Source organism: Mytilus edulis, chromosome 11 (genome assembly GCF_963676685.1).
Source record: "Mytilus edulis chromosome 11, xbMytEdul2.2, whole genome shotgun sequence".
NCBI classification, from domain to species: Eukaryota; Metazoa; Mollusca; class Bivalvia; order Mytilida; family Mytilidae; genus Mytilus; species Mytilus edulis.
The window spans coordinates 16,397,503-16,425,472 of NC_092354.1; the positions used below are offsets into that span (position 1 = coordinate 16,397,503).

The 27,970-nt window shown below is 31.5% G+C and overlaps 1 protein-coding gene across 1 annotated transcript; it reads right to left on the minus strand.

Annotated features, from left to right (window-relative positions):
- Nucleotides 1–934: 934 nt before the first annotated feature.
- On the minus strand, nt 935–10,928 carry LOC139494025 (hepatic lectin-like). Its single transcript, XM_071282192.1, has 6 exons — nt 10,782–10,928; nt 7,897–7,932; nt 4,525–4,616; nt 4,178–4,265; nt 2,337–2,562; nt 935–944 (listed from the first exon to the last, which is right to left on the minus strand). The coding sequence occupies exons 1-6, from the start codon at nt 10,843–10,845 to the stop codon at nt 935–937; spliced, it is 516 nt and encodes a 171-aa protein (XP_071138293.1). The 5' UTR covers nt 10,846–10,928.
- Nucleotides 10,929–27,970: the final 17,042 nt, after the last annotated feature.

Here is a 27,970-nt window from a genome sequence, read left to right on the forward strand (position 1 = left end):
CTGGCTTATTGAATTATAAGCCTGGTACATTTGATAACTATTTACACCACTGGGTAGATGACACTGATGGTGGACGTTATCCCGAGGGTATCACCAGCCCAGTAGTCAGTACTTCGTTTTTGACATGAATATCAATTATATAGTCAAGTTTTACAAATTTCCAATTTACAAAACTTTAAATGTTTCGAAACACTAAGGATTTTTCATCCCAGGCATAGATTACCTTAGCCATATTTAGCACAATGTTTTTGAATTTTGGGTTCTCAATGATCTTCAACTTTGGACTGATTGGATTTATAACTTTTTTGATCTGAGCGTCACTTATGAGTCTAATGTAGACGAAACGCGCGTCTGGCGTATTAAATCATACGCCTGGTACCTTTGATAACTATTTATCATGACCAAGAAAAGTTCAAAGTTATATATGTATAACATTAAAATAAGAAGATGTAGTATTATAACAGATGTTGTTACTATTCACAGGAGACATAAATGACGTCGATGTTAGCAAATCTACATCACACCTACGACATTTATCAATGAGAAAATTACATCACATATTGTAAGCTATGAACTATTGACATCACAAACTTAAATAATCTCAAACGACCAAACCAATGGCATGTTAAAGTTTCATGTAAAAAATTGATGTCTTTGTTTTAACTCATAACCCCCAGGTTCAGTCCCTTTGAATCATCCTTGACCCCGCCTACTTCCACCTTGATTCACGTTCACCTCTCTTTCATGAAATCACACATACCACCCTGTCATCTCCTATCCACTTCATCATTCTAATAATCTTACAAAATTAATTGGCACATATTCGAAGGGAGAGGGGCATGACAAAAAAACAATGCTATACAGTTATAAAATTTTGTTTGAGATTTTATCATAACGGTATGTTCTCCTGAGCTGGTCATTGTCGTCATGGTAGTTAGTCAAACCTGCAAATTAGAAAATAAGATATGTTATTTTAAGAAGAGATTGGTGAATTTTTAGACAATAATAAGAGTTACTGGTATCTATACTGGACTATGCTATATTAATGCATATAATAAAGACATAGTCAGGTAGTCGTACGAAGAAGGTGTAAACATGTGTATGATCATGTTATGTATTGTTAACCATACGACAATTTAAGTCCTCATTTTTCTTTTGATCTTGAGAGCATTTTGTTTGCCCAGGGTAGTAACAATGATAACCTAGGTTTTCTAAGGATTTTCTTACCCCTGGAGTAGATTACCTTAGCCGTATTTGGCACAACTTTTTGGAATTTTGGATCCTCAATGCTCTTCAACTTTGTATTTATTTGGCTTTTTAACTATTTTGATCTGAGCGTCACTGATGAGTCTTATGTAGACGAAACGCGCGTCTGGCGTATAAAATTATAATCCTGGTACTTTTGATAAACCTAGGTTTTCTGGCATTATTTCAGTATCACATTTGTCGGGGAAATACAAACGAGAAAACAAAAATCCAGTTATATTATATTTTATCTATATAATTCTACATCAGACCATCTGTAATTATTTTCACAGTATTCAATTCTGCTGTATATGAGTATAGGTTTGTCCCATTAAAACCAATGACTCATGCTTTAATTATGTCATTGTGAAGACAACCTGTATATAAAGCAATGTGTCTTCAAAAGATTTATCACCATGACATGTGACGCTTGAAACAAAACATGTTAAAGGCCAAATAAAGTACGAAATTTAACAGCATTGAGGCCCAACAATTCCTAAATTTGGGCCAAGTACAGCTAAAGTAATATATTCTGTAATATATTCTGTAGGACAAAAAGAATCTTAGTATTTACATGGAAAGTTTTGTTGACAGTTATTTTATATTATGACCATGATATCAATGATAAATGATAACAACACAGAAGTGAAGACTACTGGGCTAGTGATACCCTCGGGGAATAATAACTCCACTAGCAGTGGCATTGAATGTAATTTTTAACAATTGAATTTGGCAAATTGGTTCTTTTTGAAATACTGTCCAGTAATTTTGAGTATGTCATTTGTAATACACATCATTAGTGTAAATAGTATACGTTGAATGGCATTTTTTTCTTTTAATCTCATAGATGTTATAGAATTTTCAATATAATGGCATATATCTTATTGTAAGATCAATTGATAAAATACTTTTGCTTACCATGTTCTCGAATAGCATATTTATATTCGTGCTTGTGTATTGTTTATTTGTGTTTTGTGTTGAGCAATTAGATTAAGTAGATTTAACACAAAGAAATATCTTATTTAAAAAAAAAACAAATGAAAAAAAAAATTCAGTAATATATAACTATTAAAAATTATAACATATCCTACCTTGTTTCACATATAAAAGATTCAGCATTACGCTGGCATTCGCTTCTATATGTGTCATGCCACTTTAAACTCCACATATACACACAAGTGTCAACTCCAATGTCATTTGGCTGTCCCTCTTTCCAATCGTCAAACCTGTTGGATTCTGTGGTATTTTTAGATTGCCACTCAAAATTAATGCCATTCCTTGACTCTAATCCAATCCAAAAAATCCAATTCTCTACAACTACAACAAATAGTTGAAATAAAGCTGGTAAAGTAGACACATATTTTAAATTGTGTTGACTTTGTTAAGAAAACTTTCAGCTATTCCACATAAAACAAGTTAGTCCATAAATACTGCTTAGCATGCATCAAATATTGATCTCATGCTTCAATTGTGCACATTTTCTGTAAAAATATTAAAACAGCACCTGCATATCAAGTATATATATATATATATATATATATATATATACAACTCGTCTAAACATCAACCCAACAATGTTAGATCTGTAAATTTGCTTTCGCAAATTTTTGGTTCTTCCCTCATTAATATAATATTAACATTAATATAAAGATCCATGTTATTACAAATTATAGAAACATTATAGAAAACTTCATCGGCTCTAACTCAAACTTTCTACAATTTTATGTTAAGGGGTCCTGAAATCTTTTAACAGCTTCCTAACTGCTATTTCTTTCAACTTGTTTAAGCTGGACTCAATCACTACTTTACTTTAAAATTCATGACCCAAATTTGTTTACAGTGTAATTTCTTCCCTTTCTTGCTATTTGAGGCAAAAAACATGGAGAAATAAATTTGGAAGGGTTATAAAACAATTGGTAAGTAACACATTATAATGCTAAGGACTATAATCGTGGACAACCAAACTGCAGAGGCAGATTTGGAGGGGGTCCAGGGGGCCTGTCTCCCCTTTTCGGAAAAATTTGGTTGATTATATAGGGAATCACTGAAGAATGACTGGAGCGTGCCCCCTCTTAGACAGTCAATAGGGCCCCACTCATAAAAATTTCTGGATCCGCCACTGAACTGCGTAATCGGACCAGTTTTTCTACCTTTTAGTCAAATGCGTTTTGTTAAAGTATACATTTTCACTCTTTTTGGCTTTTAGGCAAATGTTGTTTGTGCTGTGTTTATACCCTTCTACAACGAAATTTGTTTAACATGCACAAGTGTAACAATTACAGTATTTTCAGTAAAAACAATACAGATACTGAAAAATTATAAAATTTAAAACCAGAGCAAATTCAATACTAAAACTTTTTTTCAAAGTTAGCGTTAACCACATATAGCATATGGATATTCAAACTAAAAGATCTATCATACACTGACACTACCAACTTGACAAAAAAAACAACTAAGCACAATCTAAAGACAATCATTTGTAAACAGAGCATACAATAAAAAACCTAATACTGATAAATTGGAACCTCACAAAAAAAAACAGGGAAGGGTAAGAAGATCATGGTATATATATGATATCTGTCATGTTTTTCGTGAAATACAGATATTCTATCACCATCGATAACAAAGGTAATTTGTAATCAGAATGTCTCTATTATAGAAATGTTTACAGGAAATACAAGCTCCGAAACATTGAAGCAATTGAGTACATATTTCGTATGCAGACGCTGGTGGTATTTTCCTTTAAAGAAATAGACAGTTTACAATTGAGAAGCTTAATTCTACGATTTTTTGGGGGTATTTTTTGTGTGGGACGTTTTGATAAGTTGCATGTCAAAATAATATTTACGTTTTTGTCTAATTAAGTTATTGATTTTTAATACTATGGCATATATCTTATTTTAAGATTAATTAACAAAATACAAGTACTAACCACGTTCTTGAATAACTGAATAAATGAACTGGTTTTCTTCTTTGTTGTTAATTTCCACCAGAGTCCCACACATAGAAAGGCAATACTCCTGCAAAACATGATTTGATAAGACATTTAACCACGTTCAAAAGATAGTGTATACATTACGTAAAGTAAATGTTAAGAGTACTTCTATGAAATAAGATAAAAGTACAAAACAAATTAATACAAATATGGACACATTACAAACACATATCAATTAAAACGCATATATCAATCATTTATATATTTAATCAATCTTTCAATCACAAGTCTTCAATATTACTGTACAATGTGTTGAATTATAATATATATGTATATCGATTTACCTTTGCCTCTACAATAGTCTTGTCAGTAAAAACAAATGTGTATTTCGAACCCCTGAAATCATGTACAGAAGTTCGGAGATCATCTGGAACACCTGAAGATAGATGATAGCGAAATATCAAAATGACATTTTATAGAACTGAAGAAACTTCTTTCTATTAAAGATATCATAATATAAATGCAGATTCACCCTGTTGTTTTGTAAATACAATATTTGGTTTTGCTTTTACTTCTTTGCAAGAATAGATAGTGTCGTTAGGAGTAACACTAATTTATCAGGTTTTGTGTTCATACTTGATATCAATGTTGAAATGAAAATATAAATACAATAATACTGATATAAACAATCTTTTCGTACCATATTAAGTTAAACATAAAAGAAGTTCGCTAGTACTAAGTTTCAAATTAACAAAATTAACACTAGTATTTAATGATAAAGGGTTTATATAGGAACTAAACGCATGAAAAAAAATAGGTCCGTGTGCTTGTTTTCAATATACATGATATATATGCCATTGAATTTTTTCGGGAAAAATTTCTCTTTTGACTCTTCATAGCATTATCATTCTCAAAATTAAGTTCTCAAAACCTATTAAAAAATATTAAGAATTTTATAAGACTTTTACAAATGGCTTATAATTATACATTTAAACTGTTTATAAAAAGAAAAATGGGGGTTTGTGGTATAAAAGAAATGTAAGGCAATTAAACGGATATAACCAGAGGATTACAAATATCTGACAAAATTTTTAAACATGACAGGCTAACATCCTTTAACTTGATGTTGATTGTAAACGTGCTTAAACCAAATACTGATCATTTTCACAACTTTCACAAAAGCAGATCTAATTTGGAGATTTGTATTAAACTGAAAGTAAAACGGAGCGATTTGAGATCCTTTTCATCAAAGCTTTGGCACCGGATCAGTGTTTGAAGCAGACAGAGAAAAGAATAACTCATAAACTAAGATCAAAGATAAAAAGTAAACAAATAAAACTATTACATATAGCTCTTATCGGACTCCATTGGCCAGACTCTAAACAAGTTATACTGGCATTCCCAACTAAAGAATAACCAGCTGAACAGTCCAATATTCCCGTGTCACCAACAAATTTATCCTTCGTGGAAACAGTCATGTTCGAGTTCTTGACACAGGGTTTTGGTTAATGGGTCTGGACATTCAACTACAAATATATTTATGAAAATACATCGCATGGAAAACAAACAGATCATATTCATAAGAAATAACTAATTTTCAATACACGATGCTCTTCTACTTTGTAATTTATTTGACCTTTTTCACCTTTTTTAAAGCGTCACTTATGAGTCTTATGCAAACGAACCCCAGGTTTAGCGTACACAGCCTATCATGAGTTAATATACTATAGCAATATCAAAATATAATTACAAATCAGTTAACAAAGGTCTGTTTGTTTTACAATTCCTTGCCCATTTTATAAACTCAAACTCTTTTTGGGATAAGGAACAAGACACCTTTTATTAACAATCATGACAAATTGAATTGAGATAAATTAAATCTGTTTGTATTTGTTATTTAAGGGAGTTCGCTTATCAGTTTCAAAATACGTAGCTTTTCATTAAACTAGTCTATATTGATAGGGGATTAATAAAGGAATCAAAACAGCAAAAAATGGGTTAATGTGCTTGTTTTCGATATATAAACAATTGAAATTTTGATAGCGGGAAAATGTTTTCTCTTGATTTTCATAGTTTTATCATTGACAACCTTAAGCTGTCAACAACTATTAAAAATTAATCAAAAGACTTTTTTCAGATGGATTATCAATATTCACGCAAAAGATTTATTAAAAGGAAAATGGACAAAATTGTTTAAGGCATTTTAATGAATAAAACCAGTGGATTCCGAAAATCTGACAAAAAAATCCAAAACATGACAAGCGAACATCTATAAATGTGTTAATATCTAACATGTCTAATTAAAGCTAAGTGCAAACATAATAAAGCCTTTTTAAGATAAGAACTTGTATAGGCTGTACTTTTGTAAATATAGACGATGCAGTTTCCCACTGAAATTAAATTTGCTTCTAAAACTTAACACTATTAAGTTTCATAATTTTTTTTTATCCTAAACTCATAATAATATTTTAAATATGTATTTGCCTTGAATTCTAATAGTTTGAACTTATCCTTTATTTTTACTACCTTTCACCCGTTTCCCCCCTTTTTAGTCTGAGTATACATTTATAATTCAATTTGTTCACTATCCAAAAGTATTTATTTAGTTTGGTTACATTCTGTATTTACAGAGTGCAACCTAAATCAAAGATTTTGGAAGAGAAAAGAAAACCTCAACCTTAACGATTATGTTTTTATTGACTACCTTGGGTTTATATACCTATATTAATGATGAGTTTATTTACAACCACGTGGTCGATGTCACTGCTGGTGGAGTTTTAATTCCACGACGGAAACACCAGCCCAGTAGTCAGCACTTCTGACTTGCTTTATCATTGAAATAGTCATTATTAAGTGTTAACTGTTTACGAAAGTTTTGAATTTTTGAAATACAAAGTCCTTCTACCTCAGGAATAAATTTCCTGAGCTGTATTTGCCAAACCTTTTAAGATGTTTGGTCCTCAATACTTTTTAACTTCGTACTTTAAACTTTTTTGATTCGAGCGTCACTGATGAGTCTTTTGTAGACGAAACGCGCGTCTGGCGTAAATACAAAATTTAATACTGGTATCTGTGATGAGTTTATTTATTTATATACATTGCTGGAAAAGCTAACGGTTACGGAAATATTTTTGAAAGAAGTGTATCATAATCTCTTTTTATGTGTTATATCACATGCGTTCCTAATATAAAATAAATTAATTATGTTCTATGAAATTTTTAACATTTTGTAAATTTGAAAAAGTATCCAATAAATAAATGTAAAGTAATTAAGAAGGAAAAACTACATTCACATAACAAAATCAAACGGTCGATTTACATGACTAAATCAACCAATGGAAAAAAAAAGTTGACTTGTTACCAGCACTGTGCGTCGAAAAGATGGGTTAAACCTGGTTTAATAGCTATAGCTAATTATAAAGCTTACCGTTGTATGCCAGTTGTTTATAATTTTGCTAATTAACAATATTAAGAGGGAACATGACCTTTTCCAGGACGTCGGGATCGGCTGCTTTTTAGCCGGGGATTTCGGGATTGATCGTTTTTGGTCCGTGAATTCTTTTTTCGAATTTCGGGAGGTCTTGATTTAAATTTATCTAAATTTGGGACATCGGGATTAAATGTTTTTAAACCTTGGATTTCGAGCTCAGAAACCCTCCGACCCCCCTTCTATATAGGACGGACACCCAAAAAAGATAGACATATTAATTACTTACCAACAGTTGGTCTCTTGTGACATCTTTTGCTTTTCACTGAAAGAATTAATATCAGTTTGAAGCTTATTAGGACACTATGCAGTTTTGAAAAAAAAGCTTATCCTAGAATTGAAAGTTCAAATGCTCTACAATTTTTTTCAAAGGTCAAAATATAGGGCTGTGCGGCATATTTTTAAGGTTTATATGCCCTGAAGTTTTCAGAGTTTAAATTAACACTACCTTGAACGAAGGGTTACCACAGATTTCAATGTAAACAATACGCACGTGTATATTTACTGGTAACATTCCCAAGTTATGTCTCTATGAAATGGAACATAGAGAGCATAACTGGGAACCAGTATGTAAACAAAATTAATTTTCTATGAATATTCTAAATCTCCCCAAAAGAGGCGTGGTTTGAGAAACAGCTGTATTTACAAAATGCAACCTTTTACGTCATCACCTGGAGAAACCTTATTTATTTTATCAATTTGAGGCTAATTAGGACACAAAAGTTGTACAATTAAGGAACAACGTTGTACTTTGTAATGCATTTTTTTTGTTAACATCAAATTAAATGAAAACAACAGCCAAACTAAACGTGTTCATAGGAAACATTGGTAAAGCCAAGTTTATCTCATTTTTATCGGGATATTAAACCCATATTACTGCATATATGTGGACTCCAATTTTTTTTATTCTCGAAAAATAGAAAATAGGAACCAGAGGGTAAATATCTAACAATCAGTATAATCACAATTGAATAGTCGTTAAATTCGTAAATATCTCAATGGTGCTAAAATACCATACCTGAACGAGCAGATCTCAACAAGTATCGCACCGCAGGTAAATTGTCTCATTGTGATTGGTTTAATACCGTCACGTGGTGACCCCCTATGATATATCAACAAGTATGTTGCTGTTGAACATCATATACATCAACACATTATATTTTTGTATACTTTAAATCATAGAAACGATCGGTGAAATTTGATTTGGTTTCATATTTGATATAAAAATATTTCTAATCATGACTTGTGCATTCATATAGAATCATCATTAACTTTAGTTTCTACATATTTTATATCTTAATCACAGATTAATAATAAAACAGTGTTCCTATAATTTTGATCATTTAATATGAAAATGTTCGACTCGATTCTGTTAAACAACATGAATTGGCGGCTTTCTTCGATACACATTTAAATAAGCTAAAGGATATGTTTGGTATTTTCTGTATTAAAGCCACTCTTGAAGCCTTCGGCTACATTTTGGTATGGCTGTTGTCTCTACAGAAAAAAAATATTTTTCCATTCTCAATTTGATATGTTTAATAGTAAAGTCAACATGGATTACTTTATTACATTGAAACAACACGTTTTATTATTTATTGCGTCCGAAGCGCTTTTCTGGATTTACCTTCATCAGGAACGCTCAAAGCCAAACATTTGAAATCTGAAGATGTATAAGTACAGAAACCTTTGAAAAGCTATATATATATATGTCAAAATGCCTAAAAAAAATAGCCATATTCCACTAAAGCCAACTTTGCCTGAGGGAGTTGAAATCTTAATTTCTTAATAATTTATTTTTTTTACTAATTATCGAAGAAAGTAAATCCCGTTTGCCATGATATTCTGGGATTTTTTTCCATGTCGACAAATAAGTTTAACATGTTTAAGTATGAAAACAATACTGATATTATGACCGGATTCATATTGCTTATTCAAACTTCAACATTAACATGATTAATGTTCTAGAAATCTTGAAATTCAAATATTGAAAATTTTGCAAATATTTATCACGATCTGGTGCCAGAAATTACTTCATTATTTTCCATTGAAAGATAAAAAGAAAGTATAGTATCAAAAATGGCATGGTATATTGAAGCAAAAATTGAAAGTGGTGGAAATTTTCATTTCACGATCTGGTGTCAAAACATAAATCTATGTTTTTATTTGAAAAGTTACAAAAACAAATATCAAAACGTGCTTGCTTAGTTTAATATAATAATTAGTGCAATTTAAAATGAATAAATGATATATTTTAGTTTTAAGTCGTACAATATGAAAAACAAATGGTAATTACAATCAAACAATTACCAATTTTGTTATTTTTTTTTTATTCTTTTGAAGACAATATAATTGTGGCTGCTATCTCTTCTATAGGTAAATTCGATATGAATATGAACATGCAATTTGAGTCTTTGAACACTCCATGCATTTCATTACTTCCAGAAACTAATTTGATACAAAATTTTCCTTTGAAGATGTTCATAGACTTCTACCATCTTGTCATCATTATTTAAATGCAAGTGAAAAGAAAATTGATAAAAACGTAAAACCACAAAAATACTGAACTCCGAGGAAACTTCAAAACGAAAAGTCCCTAATAAAATAGCAAAACCAAATGAGAAAACATATCTAACGAATGGACAACAACTGTCATATTCCTGACTTGGCACAGGCATTCTCAAATGTAGTATATGGTGGATTGAACCTGGTTGAATAGCGCTTAACCTTAAGAGACTGTACTAACCATTATGAAACTTCGGGTCTATTATCGCAAAAGAAGTACATTTTGATCCGAGCATTACTGACGAGTCTTATGTAGACGAAACGCGCGTCATCATTATCATTAATCATATAAGTATTTATATATTTTTGTATATCCTGTTAAGTAAATCAATCATATAAATATTACTTAATACGTCTTATAATCCGTGTCTTATACTGTATTTTGTAATCTCATATAATTCGTTTTTAACAAGCATACGAGATACTTGAAGTGTTTTTCGTCGTGCTGACCATCTGTAAGAAACAATTGCAAGCTTGATACATTGCATATGATTTCAATGATGCTTTCCAAGTATTTTTATTCTTTAGATTCACAAATAATAAACTTACTTTCAATGACTGGAACAAATAACAATCCCAAAAGAACGGTTATGGTGAGAATTACTGACTTCATCGTTGACGCTTTTAATGATTCAATTTAATACGTTACTGTGTTGTATATATAACCAACTGGCAACAGTATATATACTCAATATCAGGTATTGATTAAGGAAAACATCTTATAATTTACATCATGACCAATCAGACAATTACAATTTACAGACAATCCAAATTTTATTTGTTGATGAGCTAAAACGGTTTTGAAATTTATTCAATCTTCAATCAAGCGGAACACTACTCTTTCTGCCGTTAACAATGCTAATTGTGTTTGTATATCACAAGTAGCCAAACGAGAAGTTAAGGTTATGTGACAATTTAACACGTAACTGAAAATATTGGAAAGAAACAAAATTCTAACAAAATTTTAAAACGGATACGGAAACATAAGACCAGGTAGTTAGAATAATTATAAAAAGGATCATGTTATTTCAAACTGCAAACCCGGTAAATAGGCTAATTCGGTGGGTAACATTCGTGCTGCAGGGAAGTGGGTTGTAGTTACGACATGTGAAACGTATCTGATATCTTCTTTAACAAGGTTATTCAAGAACGGTCAACCAATCCGAAATGGCGTCCGTAAAATTTACAAAGGGATGATTTCAAGTTCATAATTTGGAACTTTTTGTTTAATAGCTTCCTTGTGAGGAGCTACCTTATCTAGGAAATAATAATAAAAATACAATATCGTGCCAATAGATGAATTTATCCACAGCTATGATACATGTACAAGTTATAATTTTAAAGGAATGTTGTATATAACAGAATCTCGAGTAAATATTAACAGGTTTAATAGTAATGATTTTGATTGTATTGATCAATTTTCTCACTTTCTTGATATGCTTGAAGACACTGTTCTTAAATGAGCGTTTTATCTAAAGCAATTGAGCATTATGAGACGCCACGGATTTTTTTCAACGCAATGCTAATTTTTCGGACGCCATAAATTAACCCTTTGTCTTCCAAAGAAAAAGCCTTAAATGTATTCTTAAGTGAATCCAAAAGAAAAACAAGAATATTAATATGATACTATATGTTGGAAGGGCACTAGTTCAGGAAAAAAAAACAGGCTAAAATATCGATTGGTTATCGAGCTAATTTTCGAGATATTTGATTTCATAAAAATACAGAAAAAGGATGATATATTAATTATATAGCCAAAAATATTGTTTGTGAAGTAGCAAAGAATATTTGTAACAACTATAATAATAGTTTGTAGTTTAATGTATTCAGATAATTAAACAAATGTATTTTTTAGGTAATTTTACTGAATATTCTCCCTGGGTATTCAGTGGTAATTAAACAGGGAAACTTGTTGAAATGCTGTACACCAAGTTTAATTGTTAAACAGCAATATGTGCAATAAAGAATCAATTAGAGTTTAAAAAAAAAAAAAAAAAAAAGGATGACTTTTACTTTTACTTTGTATTTATATTGATAGTAGATGGGACTCAATTGGAAAGAAAAGAAATCTAGAATCTGCTTAAGGGGGTAGACCTTGGTTCAGGGAGATAACTCTTTAAATCATCAGTACGTTTGTAAAAGTCAAGTTCATCAATGTATTTTAAGCATTTACCTGAAACAGATTGAAAATAATCTATGTAACCTAGAAGCTTAGAATATATTTTTGAAAATGGTTGACACAAACATACTGATGATTTTAAGAGTTATTTCCCTTAACCTAGGTCTGCCTCCTAAATGTGTGTAAATGATTGTTTTAAGAGTTGTTGAAGTTTTATATGAAGAGACAAATGGGGCAAATTATTTTACCCCATACTGACAGAAAAAAAAACCAAGGAGTACAAACATTTGAGACCAATATCTTGACCTCACCCAAAAACATCCTAAATAGCAATTTGTAAAACAAAATTTAATAAGATAGATACTCATAATTGACAGATTCATGTAAAAGAAAGATAAAATTACATTACATGTGTGCATTTTTTATATGGCTGACAGCAATATTGTGTCATTCTGAAACTAACCTTCATTTCAGAATGAAATATAACATTCATGATGACACGTGCTTCCGCCTCAAAAAAATCATAATAAACATAAGAAAACTAAATCGAAATCGTGTTTTCGTGATCACAGCAAACAAAATGTTATTATCCCGCAAGTATTGAATGCTATAAAGTAAAGAAATGTTATAAAGTTGAAAAAACATTGATAGTGCAAGCTTCATATTCAAAAATGTCTTCAGTCAACGCTTATACACTTTAATACATTTACAGAAATGTGTTCAATTCTTATATGAAGGGAGCCATTGCAATAGTTATCAACGGTTATAGGATTATAATTTAGTACGCCAGACGCGCGTTTTGTCTACATAAGACTCATCCGTGACGCTCATATCAAAATATTCCTAAAGACAAACAAGTACAAAATTGAAGAGCATTGAGGATCAAATCTAAAAATAAAAATCAGTAATTTCAATAATAATTGAGGATTTTCCATTTCTTCTTTACAAAAATTTCAAAAGTACAAATATTGACTCACTAAAATATTTGAAACATGTAAAAAAAAAAATACTACAAAACTTTTTGTACATGTAGAATTACACGTGTACATGTGTATATGTAGAATTACACGTGTACATATGTACATCTAAAATACACATGTACATGTGTATATGTAAAATTATGTTGTATACAGTAATGATCAACATTCTCTACACAGCAGATTCAGCTAAGTAATATTCAGGAAGTTGAAATGAATGAGAAAGCGTTCAAATAATTGTGATGCAAACATAACAAACAAGAACCCAGCAATTTTTAATGAGGCGCGTAAAAAGAGGGGGGTATCTGAATGGAAGATTGCGAAATAAAATTGCCATTTCACAATGAACGAACAATTAAAAGTTACCTTCACGTTGATTTCTTACTAATTCCACGAAACACGGTGAATAACGAACCTTTCACGGCTGCACGTGAAACAAAAATGGCAAACAACGTTGCACGAAAATAACCCTTTACTTTCCTGTTTTATCGATTTGGATTTACATTTGTTTCAAGTTCCTATTCCGGTATCTGATTCAAAATATGATTGAAATGTACTAGAAGGGGCAAATCGAGGGGAGATTACTCCGTAAGAAACTATTATTGTACCCAAATGTGATGTAGAGAATCACAGAATTACCAGACACTAAGAAAGAAATGATTTATTATTTCTGATACAGGAAGACGGTTACATTAAAACAGGAAAGTATAATAAGTGAGATATTTTTGGCCATGTTTTAAATATTGAATTGATTAATTAATTAATTTGAATTAATGAATTACCTGATTTTTACCAAAGCTGCAATTTAATGATTTAATTAATCAATATTAAAACATCCATTCTCTTTAACATCTGTTGTAGTAAAACTTTATACTTTTGATAAATTATTTTTTGTTTTCATCCTTGATATGAAAGTCAATCAATAAGAAGTTTTATTATCCATTATCTGATGTGTGTACGTGATTGCAGATAGGTAAAATTGAGAATGGAAATGGGTAATGTGTCAAAGAGACAACAACCCGAACATAGAACAGACAACAACAGAAGGTTACCAACAGGTCTTCAATGCAGCGACAAATTCCCGCACCGATGGCGTCCTTCAGCTGGCCCCTAAACAAATATATATACTAGTTCAGTGATAATAAACGCCATACTAAGCTCCAAATTGTACACAAGAAACTAAAATTAAAAATAATACAAGACTTACAAAGGTTAGAGGCTCCTGACTTGGGACAGGAGAAAAAAATGCGGTGGGGTGAAACATGTTTTTGAGATCTCAATCATCTCCATGTACCTCTAGCCAAATGTAGAAAATTAAACGTATATAAAAGTTCAATAACTTACCGAAAAGTTGTTGCTACTTTGTACTTTTAATCGTTGTATCAGTCAATTTTCAGACAATATTGAAGTACTTTTGTAACAACTGTTTATAATTATTGATCATTATGTTAATATTTATCGTTGATGAGAAGGTCAATAGATAAGAACTATAATTTATACAATATTAAGATATTGTTAAACACAAACATCCTAAAATTGCACAAAATACGTCAACCATTATCACCGAAAAAGTTAAATTTAAAATGGTTTTAGATTTGGAACATATTGTATATTCACCTGTGTTAATATGTCGTTTGATCGACAGAAGCCATTTTAATTGATATCTTATATGGTGTATTTTATTTCTAGCCCCTCTTTTAATTTATGATAGTGCACTAGTGTTTCAAATAAGGGCGAAGGTAAGTACTTATTAAAGCGCTTAAACCCGCTGCAGGTTTTTGCACCTGTATTCAGTCAAACATCAGATGTTCATGTAGTTGTTGTTCATAAGTGTTTCTCGTCTTTTTTGAAAAGATTATACCGTTCATTTTCTCGTTTGAATGGTTTTTACAATAGTATTTTGAGCCCTAAATAGCTACCTGTTTGATGCGAGCCAAGGCTCCGTGTTGAAGACCGTACTTTGACCTATAATGGTTTACTTTTACAAATTGTGACTTGGATATTATAGTTCACATTATGATTATTTTGTCCAACTGCATTAAAACGGATTATGCATGATTATACAATGTTTACATTCTGATCAACATTTGTTTTACTCAGTTTCTAACTTTAATAAAACAGAATAACAATTTTAACTACTACAATTTATAAAGTTAAAAGAGAAAAAAAGTAGGGAAACAAATACACGGATTTATATGTTTAACAAATGTTTAAAAAAATGAATACTGGGGATTCATTTAATCTAGTGGTGATCAACTTTCGTGGATTGAATAAATTATCATTTTCGGGGATATTTGATTTTGTAGTTTTGCAAACAGTCTGCATACATTTCTATATAACATTTGTAATTTGTCCGACAATACAATTCGTGGTTTCCAGGTATATAACAGTATTCAACGAATAATAATGAGTCCACAGTATATAGTGTGGTAAAATTCTATTCACTTGAGGAAAGAAAAGCAGCTGAAGGAACATGAGGAAAGATCAATAAATGTTATGGTGCTATTAAGATTGATATATATAACTCGAAACTTTATTAAAATAAAGGAACACTCTTTGTGTTCTACTGTTGCATTCAATTGGGTAAATATGATAACCATAATGCGCCTTAAATTCCGGAAGTCAACAGTTAAGCGTAAAAAAAATGTCTGTTTTAGTGATATTGAATTTTTGTTTTGCTTTTATTAAGTGACTAAACTTAACCGTTTTTAGTGATTAGGAAGGTAAAGCATCTTCGCCAATACATTTAATCAGTTTTCCTAATTTCCCAACATAATGTAAAGACAAAGGTATGAACATTATTATTAGCTAAGCAAACAGAAAACATAAAAGTTTAATTCTTTGTATTAATACATTACTAAATCAGATTTAAAGTTAAATTATAAATTCCATGCATGGTAATTCATTTATAACATATAAAGGAGGGGCTAACTGTACCAACAGGGACAGACAAACTCAACACTTCATAGAAAACTAAAGACTAAGCAACACGAACCATAGAAAAGCTTTCGGGGATCTCAGGTCCTCCGGAAGGATAAGCAGATACTGTCGTGTTGCCTATTTGACAATTAATCTTATACAGCCATTTTTCTAGTTCTCTATTCTAACATGGTATTTTTTTTTACATGAGAGTTTTCTTTTTACCCTTTGATTTGACACTATTTCTGATCCTGTCTTATGTCAATATTGAATCCATTATAGTTTTTCATATTTTTTTTTACTGCCCCTGTAAGAATGTAATGAATGAATTAGTTTTCAATGTATACTTCTTAAAAATACATTAAATTATTCTAAAAAAATAAATAATTAAAATTTTCACATTGTTTCTTGTGTTCCAACAGAACAAAAATATATTATATAGGTAGAGAAAATACCCCTTTCCAATACTTTACTACTGCCATTCAATGATTTGATTAGTCAATCTTCAAACATCCGAAACACTCTATAACATTTGTTTGATTAAAACTTAATACTTTTGTTTATATATGTTTATTTTCATCCGGGATGAGAAAATTAACAGATTAAAACTTTTATTATCTGTTGTCTGATGTGTGTACGTGATTACAGATAGATGCATATATAAATATTCAATAACTTACTGAAAGGTTGTTGCTACTTTGTACTTTTAATGATTTTATGACTCAATCTTCAGACAATGTAGACGTACTTTTGTAACAACTGTTTATAATTTCTTGATCATTATGTTAATATATTTTCATTTTTATCGTTGATGAGAAAGTCAATAGATAAAAGAATAATGTATACAATATTAAGATATTGTTAGACACAAAAATCATAAACGTGCACAAGATACGTCAACCATTATGACCGAAAAAGTAACAGTAAAAATTTTTTTTTTAGATTGGAACCATATAATATAGTTAGTGTTAATGTATTTTTTTTTTTGTGTCTTTCTATGTTTTGCTGTGGCACTATTGTTATAGATAAGAATATAGGTTGGTACCGTTTTAAATGTTAAACTCTCTGCAATTTTTTGAATCTGTCCTTAGTCAGGATTCTGACGTTTGTTGATGTTTTGTTTGTTTTCCTGTTCAAATGGTTCAACGCTTAGATCTGTTCATAGTGTCTTTTTGTTGATAAGATGTACAAGTGCCTGGCCACGGCCACTTCTTTTTTGTCCATCTGATGAGTTAAGCCTTTTTCAACTGATTTTTATAATTCGTTATTTTGTTGTAATGTTATACCACTATCCCAGGTTAGGGGGAGGGTGGGTATCCCGCTTACATATTTAATCCGGCCACATCATATATGTATGAGCCTGTCCCAAGTCAGGAGCCTGTAATTCAGTGGTTGTCGTCTGTGTATGTATTACGTTTTTGTTTTTTGTTCATTTTTTTTATAAATAAGGCGGTAAGTTTTCTTGTTTGAATTGTTTAACATTGTCATTTCGGGGCCTTTTATAGCTGAATATGCGGTATAAGTGACCAAAATTATATTAATGGTTTGTTTATGGTATTTGTTAACAAAATAATTACTTGAAGGTTTTCTGTTTTTTCGAGGTAAAATTGATTTTTCAAACTGGGAAAAAATTCAAACAATAAAAACAGGTAGTGCTTAACTTTTGGCGGACAGTATATTAGTGAATTTGAATCTGTTCAAAGTTTTGATTTTTCTTCCCTATATATCACGTTGCCTTACATTTTCATAAAGAAAAACATTCACACACCTAATTAAATTGGAATTTAAACAGTCAGTATGCGAATACATATGTTCAAACTCTTTTAGGTCATTTTAAAATAGCAATAAATAAAAGAACTATGTCAATTGGACATGTTTTGATACTATATCTGCCCTTGAATTTTTACTAGATAACATTTTTGTTCGCTTTTGAGATTCCGTATATCGTCATGTTATCGGAATTCCAATGGGGACGAACTGTGTACCACTTATTGCGGACCTGTTTTTGTATAGCTATGACTTGCAGTTTATTACAACATCAGCAATAATCCACGGAAACAACATCTGATACAAAATTTAATAATACTTTTAGATATTTGGATGATATACTGGCTCTCAATAATGACGACTTCAGTATGTATACGAAAGAAATTTATCCTGTTGAACTTACTTTAAATAAAGCTAATAAAAAAAATGACAACTACCCATTCCCCGATCTTGATATCTATATCATACGGAAAGCTTAATACAACCATTTATGATAAAAGAGATGATTTTTCATTTCCTTTCGTTAATTTTACATTTTAGATGGTGACGTTTCATTGTCACCATCTGACGGTGTTTACATATCTCAACTTGTACAATTCGCTCGTGTTTGTAACAACGATTAAGATTTTAACGAGATAAATTTATGTAATACTGTAAACTTATTACACCAGGGTTTTCGATATCATAAACTAGTCAAAACATTTACTAAATTTTACTAAATTTTATCGTCAGTACAAGGACATCATTCGTTAATATATCTCAACATGCAAACGTCTAAGACGTTCTGGTATTTCATAACCAATCTTGTATGGTAATATTCTTTATAAAGCACAAAAGTGTCAGTATTCACCTCAGAAGCTAACAAAACTTGTAAATAAACTTATTAAGAAGGGATATAGTTACGATACTGTTGTCAGGTCATTGAAGATTGCATAGTTTGGCTTTAACATCGATTCACTAATAGTGTCTTTGCATCGAAACTAAACACATTTATTTAAAAACCAGTTGTTGGCAGGACACGGGTTATGTTCTTCTGATATATTTTATGATGGTATGATACTAAACACCTAACGGGAGGGATTGTGCCTGATTTCATATGATGAAGACATAATCTTTCAATCAGTTGAATTGAGGTCTGGAGCTGGCATGTCAGTTAAATGCTAGTAGTCTGGTGTTATTTATGTATTATTGTCATTTTCTTTATTTGCTTTTGTTACATCTTTTGACATCGGACTCGGACTTCTCTTCAACTGAATTTTAATTTGCGTATTGCTATGCGTTTACTTTTCTACATTGGCTAGAGCTATAGGGTGAGGGTTGAGATCTCATAAACATGTTTAACCCCGCTGCATTTTTGCGCCTGTCCCAAGTCAGGAGCCTCTGGCCTTTTTTAGTCTTTTTTTTTAATTTTAGTTCCTTATGTAAAATTTGGAGTTTAGTATGACGTCCGTTATTACTAAACTAGTATATATTTGTTTAGGGGCCAGTCGAAGGACTGCTCCGTGTACAGGAATTTTTCGCTGCATTTAAGACCTATTGGTGACCTTCTTCTGTTGTATGTTCGATGGTCGGGGTGTTGTCTCTTTTAAACATTCCAAATTTTTATTCTCAATTTCATGTAGGTAGATAAAAGACTATCTTTCAATATTGTATATTATAGTTCGTTTCTGTGTGTGTTACATTTTAATGCTGTGTTTCCGTTGAGTCACAGTTCTCTAATATTTGATACGTTTCCCTCAGTTTAAGTTTGTAACCCGGATTTGGTTTTTTCTCCATCGATTAATGAATTTCGAACAGCGGTATACTACTGTTGCCTTTGGTTACTACCGCCTTTCAATGATTTAATAAGTCAATCTTCAAACATCCCAGATTCTCTTTAACATTTGTTTAATTATAACTTTATACTTTTGTTAAATTATTTTTATTTTCATCCGGGATGAGAAAATTAATATTTTAGAACTTTTATTATCCGTTGTCTGATGTGTGTACGTGATCACAGATAGATGTATATATAAAAGTTCAATAACTTACTGAAAGGTTGTTGCTACTTTGTATATTTAATGATTTAATAACTCAATCTTCAGACAATATAGAAGTACTTTTGTAACAACTGTTTATAATTACTTGATCATTATGTTAATATATTTTCATTTTTATCGTTGATAAGAAAGTCAATAGATAAGAAGAATAATTTATACAATATTAAGATATGGTTAGACACAAAAATCATAAAAGTGCGCAAGATACGTCAACCATTATGACCGAAAAAGTAACAGTAAAAATATTTTCTTTTAGATTGGGACCATATAATATAGTTAGTGTTAATATGTCTTTTGAATGAAATTAGCTTTTGCAATTTATATTTTTTTATAGTGTGTCTTTCTATGTTTTGCTGTGACACTATTGTTATAGATAAGAATATAGGTTGGTACAGTTATAAACGTTAAACTCTCTGCAACTTTTTGAACCTGTCCTTAGTCAGGATTCTGACGTTTGTTGATGGTTTGTTTGTTTTCCTGTCCAAATGGTTTTACGCTTAGATCTGTTCATAGTGTCTTTTTGTTGATGGGATGTACAAGTGCCCGGCCACGTCTCCTTCTTTTTTGTCCATCTGCTGAGTTAAGCCTTTTTCAACTGATTTTTGAGCTTTTCTCATCACTTGGCGTCCGTCGTCCGTCGTCGTCGTCGTTGTCCGTCGTCCGTCGTCGTTAACTTTTACAAAAATCTTCTCCTCTGAAACTACTGGGCCAAATTTAATCATACTTAGCCACAATCATCATTTGGGTATCTAGTTTTAAAAATGTGTGGCGTGACACGGCCAACCAACCAAGATGGCCTCCATGGATAAAAATAGAACATAAGGGTAAAATGTAGATTTTGGCTTATAACTCTGAAACCGAAGCATTTAGAGCAAATCTGACATAGGTTAATTTGTTTATCAAGTCAACATCTAGCTGCCCTGAAATTTTCAGACAAATTGGACAATCGGTTGTTGGGTTGCTGTCCCTTAATTGGCAATTTAAAGGAAATTTTGCAGTTTTTGGTTAATATCTTGAATATTATTATAGATAGAGATAAACTGTAAACAGCAATGATGATCAGCAAAGTAAGATCTACAAATAAGTTTTTACATGACTAAAATGGTCAGTTTATCTCTTAAGGAGTTATTGTCCTTAATAGTCATTTTTTATCAATTTTTCGTAATTTTCGTAATCTTTTACAAAAATCTTCTCCTCTGAAACAACTGGGCCAAATGTAACCATACTTGGCCATAAACATCATTGGGGACTTTAGTTTAAAAAATGTGTGGCGTGACCCGGCCAACCAACCAAGATGGCCGCCATGGCTAAAAATAGAACATAGGGGGTAAAATATAGATTTTGGCTTATAGCTCTGCAACCGAAGCATTTAGAGCCAATCTGACACGAGGTTAAATTGTTAATGAAGTTAAGATCTATCTGACCTGTAAATTTCAGACGAATCAGACGACCGGTTGTTGGGTTGCTGCCCCTGAATTGGTAATTTTTAAAGAAATTTTGCCGTTTTTGGTTATTATCTTGAATATTATTGTAGATAGAGATAACTTTAAACAGCAATAATGTTCAGCAAAGTAAGATTTACAAATAAATCAACATGACACAAATGGTCAGTTGACCCCTTAAGGAGTTACAGCCCTCTGCAGTCAATTTTTAACAATTTTCATAAATTTTGTGAATTTTTGTAAATTTTTAACAAAATATTTTCCTCTGTAACTAATGGGCCAAGTTCATTAAAGATGAAGATAATTGTAAGTAGCAATAATTTTCAGTAAAGTAAGATCTACAAACACATCACCATGACCAAAACACAATTTTGTCATTAATCCATCTGTCTTTTGTTGAATATGCACATAGACCAAGGTGAGCGACACAGGCTCTTAAGAGCCTCTAGTTATAGTTCGTTATTTTGTTGTAATATTATACCACTGTCCCAGGTTAGGGGATGGGTATCCCGCTAACATATTTTATACCGCCACATTATATATGTATGAGCCTGTCCCAAGTCAGGAGCCTGTAATTCAGTGGTTTTCGTTTGTGTATGTATTACATTTTTGTTTTTTATTCATTTTTTTATATATATAAGGCCGTAAGTTTTCTCGTTTGAATTGTTTAACATTGTCATTTCGGGGCCTTTTATAGCTGAATATGCGGTATGGGCTTTGCTCATTGTTGATGGCCATACGGTTACCTATAATTGTTAATTTTTGTATCATTTTGTTCTCTTGTTGAGAGTTGTCTCATTGGCAATCATACCACATCTTTTTTTATAATTACGTTAGTCATGTTGGAGAAGTTTATAGATATATAGCTTGGTGTTCGATCAGAGCCCAGGCTCCGTATTGAAGACCGCACTTTGACCTGTAATGGTTTACTTTTACAAATTGTGACTTTGATATCATAGGACACATTCTGATCCATTTATTTACCAACATCATTAAAATGATTTATATAAAAAAAGAAGATGTGGTATGATTGCCAATGAGACAACTATCCACAAAAGACCAAAATGACACAGACATAAACAACTATAGGTCACCGTACGGCCTTCAACAATGAGCAAAGACCATACCGCATAGTCAGCTATAAAAGGCCCTGATAAGACAATGTACAACAATTCAAACGAGAAAACTAACAGCCTTATTTATGTAATAAAAATGAACGAAAAACAAATATGTAACACATAAAAAAGACAACCACTGAATTACAGGTTCCTGACTTGGGACAGGCACATACATAAATAATGTGGCGGGGTTAAACATGTTAGCGGGATCCCAACGGGATTATACATTGTTTACATAATATTAAACATATTATTAACTCACACTTCAATAAAAACAGAATAAAAAGGTGACCATGATGACTTCTATAGTAAAATGAAAAAAAAAACAGAAACCCAAAACGAACAGTAAAACATTCATTTATTTTCGTTGGTACCAATTTCAATAGATCGAATAAAACTATCATTTTCGTAGATATTTGATTTTGTGATTTTGACAAGATCTGCACATTTCTGTATGCCATTTGTAAATAATTCAACTTTTATATTCGTGGTTCCTAGGTAGCCACGAAATCCACGAAAATTCGAATCCAACGGAAAAAAAATTAATACTCAGTACATAATGTGGTACAGTAAATTCACATCCGGAAAAGAACAGATCAATTTATGTTGTGGTGCTATTAAGATAGTATATTAAACTCGACACTTTATTAAAAATTAAGGAACACTTATTTTTTACCGTTCCATTCAATTGTGTCAATGTTATACTACTAATGCGCCTCGAATTCAGGAAGTCAAATCGATGTGTAGTAATAGTATGTATGTTGCATTAGCGTTTGTGATTGTTGCACTTCAGTATATCTGTTGTAACGTTGTGTTTCTCTTAAAGTTGATTTTTTCTCCATTGTTTTCCGTTTTGAATCTTGCTTTTATTTATCTCGATCGATTTATGTGTTTGCATTTTGTGTTCTTTTCACTACTGGACGAAAAAACGTCTGTCCATACCAGTAACAGTCGTTCTAAGACTGGTAATGTTTGTTAAAGTTGTAACAGTTGTTAAATTTCACTGCTGCAGTTTTTTTGTAACTGTCCCAACTTTAAAAGTGTTTGTCTACAACATAAATCGACTGTAACAACGCAAGAAATAACTGTCACCGTTATTAAAGGACTGATACAACTATTTCAAAGTTGTAACAGTTGATTTACAACTGTCCCAACTCGAAAAACGTTGCAACAGTCATAAATAAACTGATTAAACGCCTAAAGGGTTGTCACAGTCGTAATAAAACTGATGCAACCATTTGAAAGTTGTAACAGTCATTTAATTACTGTACCAACACGGAAAACGTTGAAACAGTCATAAATAAACTGTTTAAACGCAGAAAAAGTTGTAACAGTTAAAATATGATAGCTACAACCATTATATAGGCATAGCTAATTTATAAGCGTAGCAACTTCCAAACATCGATCTCCATGTACACTTAAAAGTCACGGATACAAAATGTCTAACAGTCAGGGATATAGGTTCAATTATTTGTAAAAAAAAATTTACTGTGTGAAATATAAGGTTGTGACAAAGAGAAACAACTATCACTCCAATGTAATACATTAATTTGAGATAGACATTGATTTAAAAAAAAAAGTATTTTGAAATATTTGCCGCTGAACACATTTTTGTATTCCTCGGTTATTTAGTGAATGTGCTGAATTTATATATATTTTTTAACACTTCCTCGCCCTTATCTCTTCGAACCAATAAAATCGGAACCAGCACTAGATACCTGCAATTTCACTAGATAAAAGATATGTCTACTAACAGAAAAATCGAAAAACGTTACCCAATATATTTGTTACCAAATGTATCTTTATAACTGAATTAAAGTTGACAATTTTTATATCATCTATATAACAATTTAATTATTTTTCTATTAAATTAGTTAGGTGTAAAATCATTCATGCATACACGGTTGTTTTCAATACCCGTAGTTTTACGAATCACATCACTTCATAATAACGCTGAATATACATGATATACTCTAAACCTAGCGCGGAACTTCTAATACACGCACTTGTCAAACTTATCCCCACATAAAACTGCTTTATATTTTCTTGAGGGCTTATTTCACACACTAATTTTTGGGGGGCTACATTTCTTGTAAAATTATAAATATTGTCGTATAATCATTTTGATTTCTTTACATGTAAAAAAAAAATCAGACATTTAACACATCTTTTGCAGCTATGGAAAACAAATCTTAAATCTATCTGAATTTAATTTATTTTACCGTATTTTATTTTTGAATAGGTCAATATTAACTCGACTTTGTATTGTACATTGTACGGAATGGTCTATTTGAAGTTCAATTGTAATTGATACACATGATACAGGTAAATAGCACGTCAGCATTCATGATTGAGGTAAAAAAATATTATCACTAGCGAGAAAAATTCATATTTTCACCGGATTTTTCGCAAAGAATTTACCATACATACATGTAATTTATGTAAATACTAGTAGATGGACGTACTGTTCAAGACCCGACAAACTAGCGCAAATGAAAGTTCAAATGTTCAAAACATGAAAACTCGCATTGTTTAAGACAGGGAAATCAAATCTTAATTCTTTTATTTTTTTCACATCACTTTTTATAACTTGATGTATTCTTTAGACTCGGGTCTTATTAAATTCTAAAGACTGACATCGGATTCTCTTGTGTGGTTTCAGTTGATCAGATGTACTAACGTTTATCCAAAATATTTTCCATTTCAATTGTTCAAATTCAAATTATTTAATCCCATAAATGCTTGTACAATAATGACATATTATTCAATCAGTAAAGAAAACTAACAATGTTACTAGATAGATAGATAGTTATGTACAGACAATATTTTGGGTCTCTTTATATTTTTTTGTTCGGTGTGAGCCGAGGCTCCATGTTGAAGGCCAAGGAGCGGATCCAGCCATTTTAAAAAGGAGTTGTTACTAACCCAGGACAAAGGGGGGTTCCAATTACATGTACCCATTCAAATGCCTTGATCGTCCAAAAAAGGGGGGTTCAAACCCCCGGAACCCCAGTCCCCCCCCCCCCCCCCCCTTGGATCCGCGCCTGAGGCTATACATTGACCTATAATGGTTTAGTGCGTTATACATGTATGACTTTGTAATGCTTATTGTGTTTATGGAAAACAATGGGAAAATGTTGCTTAACATCTTGGGATATATATTAAGAAGGCATTTATTCAAAAGCAGATAGAATTGATTTGTAGAAAAACATGAATATTAAAGGGCAGATGATCAACTATTATAGTACAAGTCTTTGATTAACCACACTATTATATTTGTCATCACTGACGTATCAATGTTGCTTTTGTATACATGGTATAAAAATCCAACTTGGGTTTCTCATCTGAACTCATTTACACGGTGTTACATTATCTAATATAATATATCTAATATATCTAGGCCTGTTATAGGTTTTTCATTATCAAACTTATGGGGAACTGATTTTGCTCATTATTGAAGGATGTACAGTTACTAACAATTACATCACTTCACTTGAAGTTCCTCCATCGTTCAATTTTCATCCATGGAGATCCCAGTCTTGGTTTACGGTTGATGGTTGTCTTATTGAAATTCATACCACATCTCCGTATTCTGGTTATCATTATACATGTTATACCAATGTCCCAGGTTAGTGGGAGGGTTGGGAACTCGCTAACATGTTTAACCCCGCCACATTATTTATGTATGTGCCTGTCCCAAGTCAGTAGCCTGTGATTCAGTGGTTGTCGTTTGTTTATATGTTACATATTTGTTTTTCGTTCATTTTTTTAAATAATAAGGCCGTTAGTTTTCTCGTTTGAATTGTTTTACATTGTCTTATCAGGGCCTTTTATAGCTGACTATGTGGTATGGGCTTTCCTCATTGTTGAAGGCCGTACCGTTACCTTAAATTGTTAATGTTTGTGTCATTTTGGTCTTTTGTGGATAGTTGTCTCATTGGCAATCATACCACATCTTCTTTTTTATATGTTATACAAGACTAAAATACCTAGTATTATCAAATGAATTATAACAATTGTTAATAGTTGTCCGACTTTTGTTATCAAAAAGCAGCTACTGTACATGTGTATAATCAAGATGTAGACATGATCACTGGTGTCAGATGTAAACAAGAGTGACTGTGCAAATGCTGAAATGTCATCTCTGCTTTGCCTACATGTATGAAGGTTTTACTACATGTACAAGTATCACATAAACTTTCAATTTTCATTAACCTTTGAAAATGAAGTTGCAGTCAAATTAACCATGCCAGACAGATGATGTACACCCTACAAACTGACATTCCATACCCATGATACCCAAAATTTAGTGATTTATACTGTCTGTGAAATAGACTTAACATTCTTAACATCCAAACCATGAAAACTAACTTATGAATATCCAATAATATGCCAAAAATAGTGATCCTATACATGTCATGCATGTACATGTAGTTTTTACTGTAGCATCTGAGAAACATTTGGAAATAGATCAAACCACAAAAACTAAGCATTGTTCAATGAACCATGACATTTTCATTGGGGTCAAAGTCTAATGTAAGTCTTGCAATTAGACATACAATGTATTCACCTTACACTCATTTCATAAACCAAATATAGTTGACCTACTTTTCCTACTGCTTGTAGTATTTTTAAACATGTGTGAGAAACAAACTTGACAAATTACATGTAACTGAAGTAACCTTAATCACTGATCCATGAAATGAAGTCAGGATCAGGCCAACCCTGCCTGACAGACACTGAGACATGTACACCTTTCAAGATACCATAACAATTAATCCAGTAACTCAATTAATATACATACGTTATACATTTAAGACTTCAAGTGTATTTCACTGTGACTGTTCAAACAGTAATATTTTTTGTAAACAGTTACATGTACATGTAGTGTACCATGAAAACTAGGTGAAGTGCAATGAACAAATCAATAACAGAAACTTCATAACATTTTAAAGGAAGTATCCAGGCATTTCAGCTTCTAAAATGTATCTGGTGAAGCTTAAATACAAAACGGTACGCTGTAGCCACTGCCAGATTGTAATACATATTTCTTGGCTTGCATGCATGTACTTCAACTTTTGTTGCAGGAGGGATAATAAAATTATTCTTTAATGTACGTGCATGGTTTATTTGTTTCAAAAACCATGAACACTTGGCCACTAACATGACTAATCATGCTAATTAAGATTTTTATTTAATTCTAATTCAGACTTTAATAATTTAAGTACAGCAAGCAGTCATTTGACTCTAAACAATTGACACGGATTGCACAAGACCCTCATAGTTGGTTAAGATCTTTTTACACACCCTGGACATGCTGGCGGTAGTTAACAATTGCAATGCCAACATAAACTTCA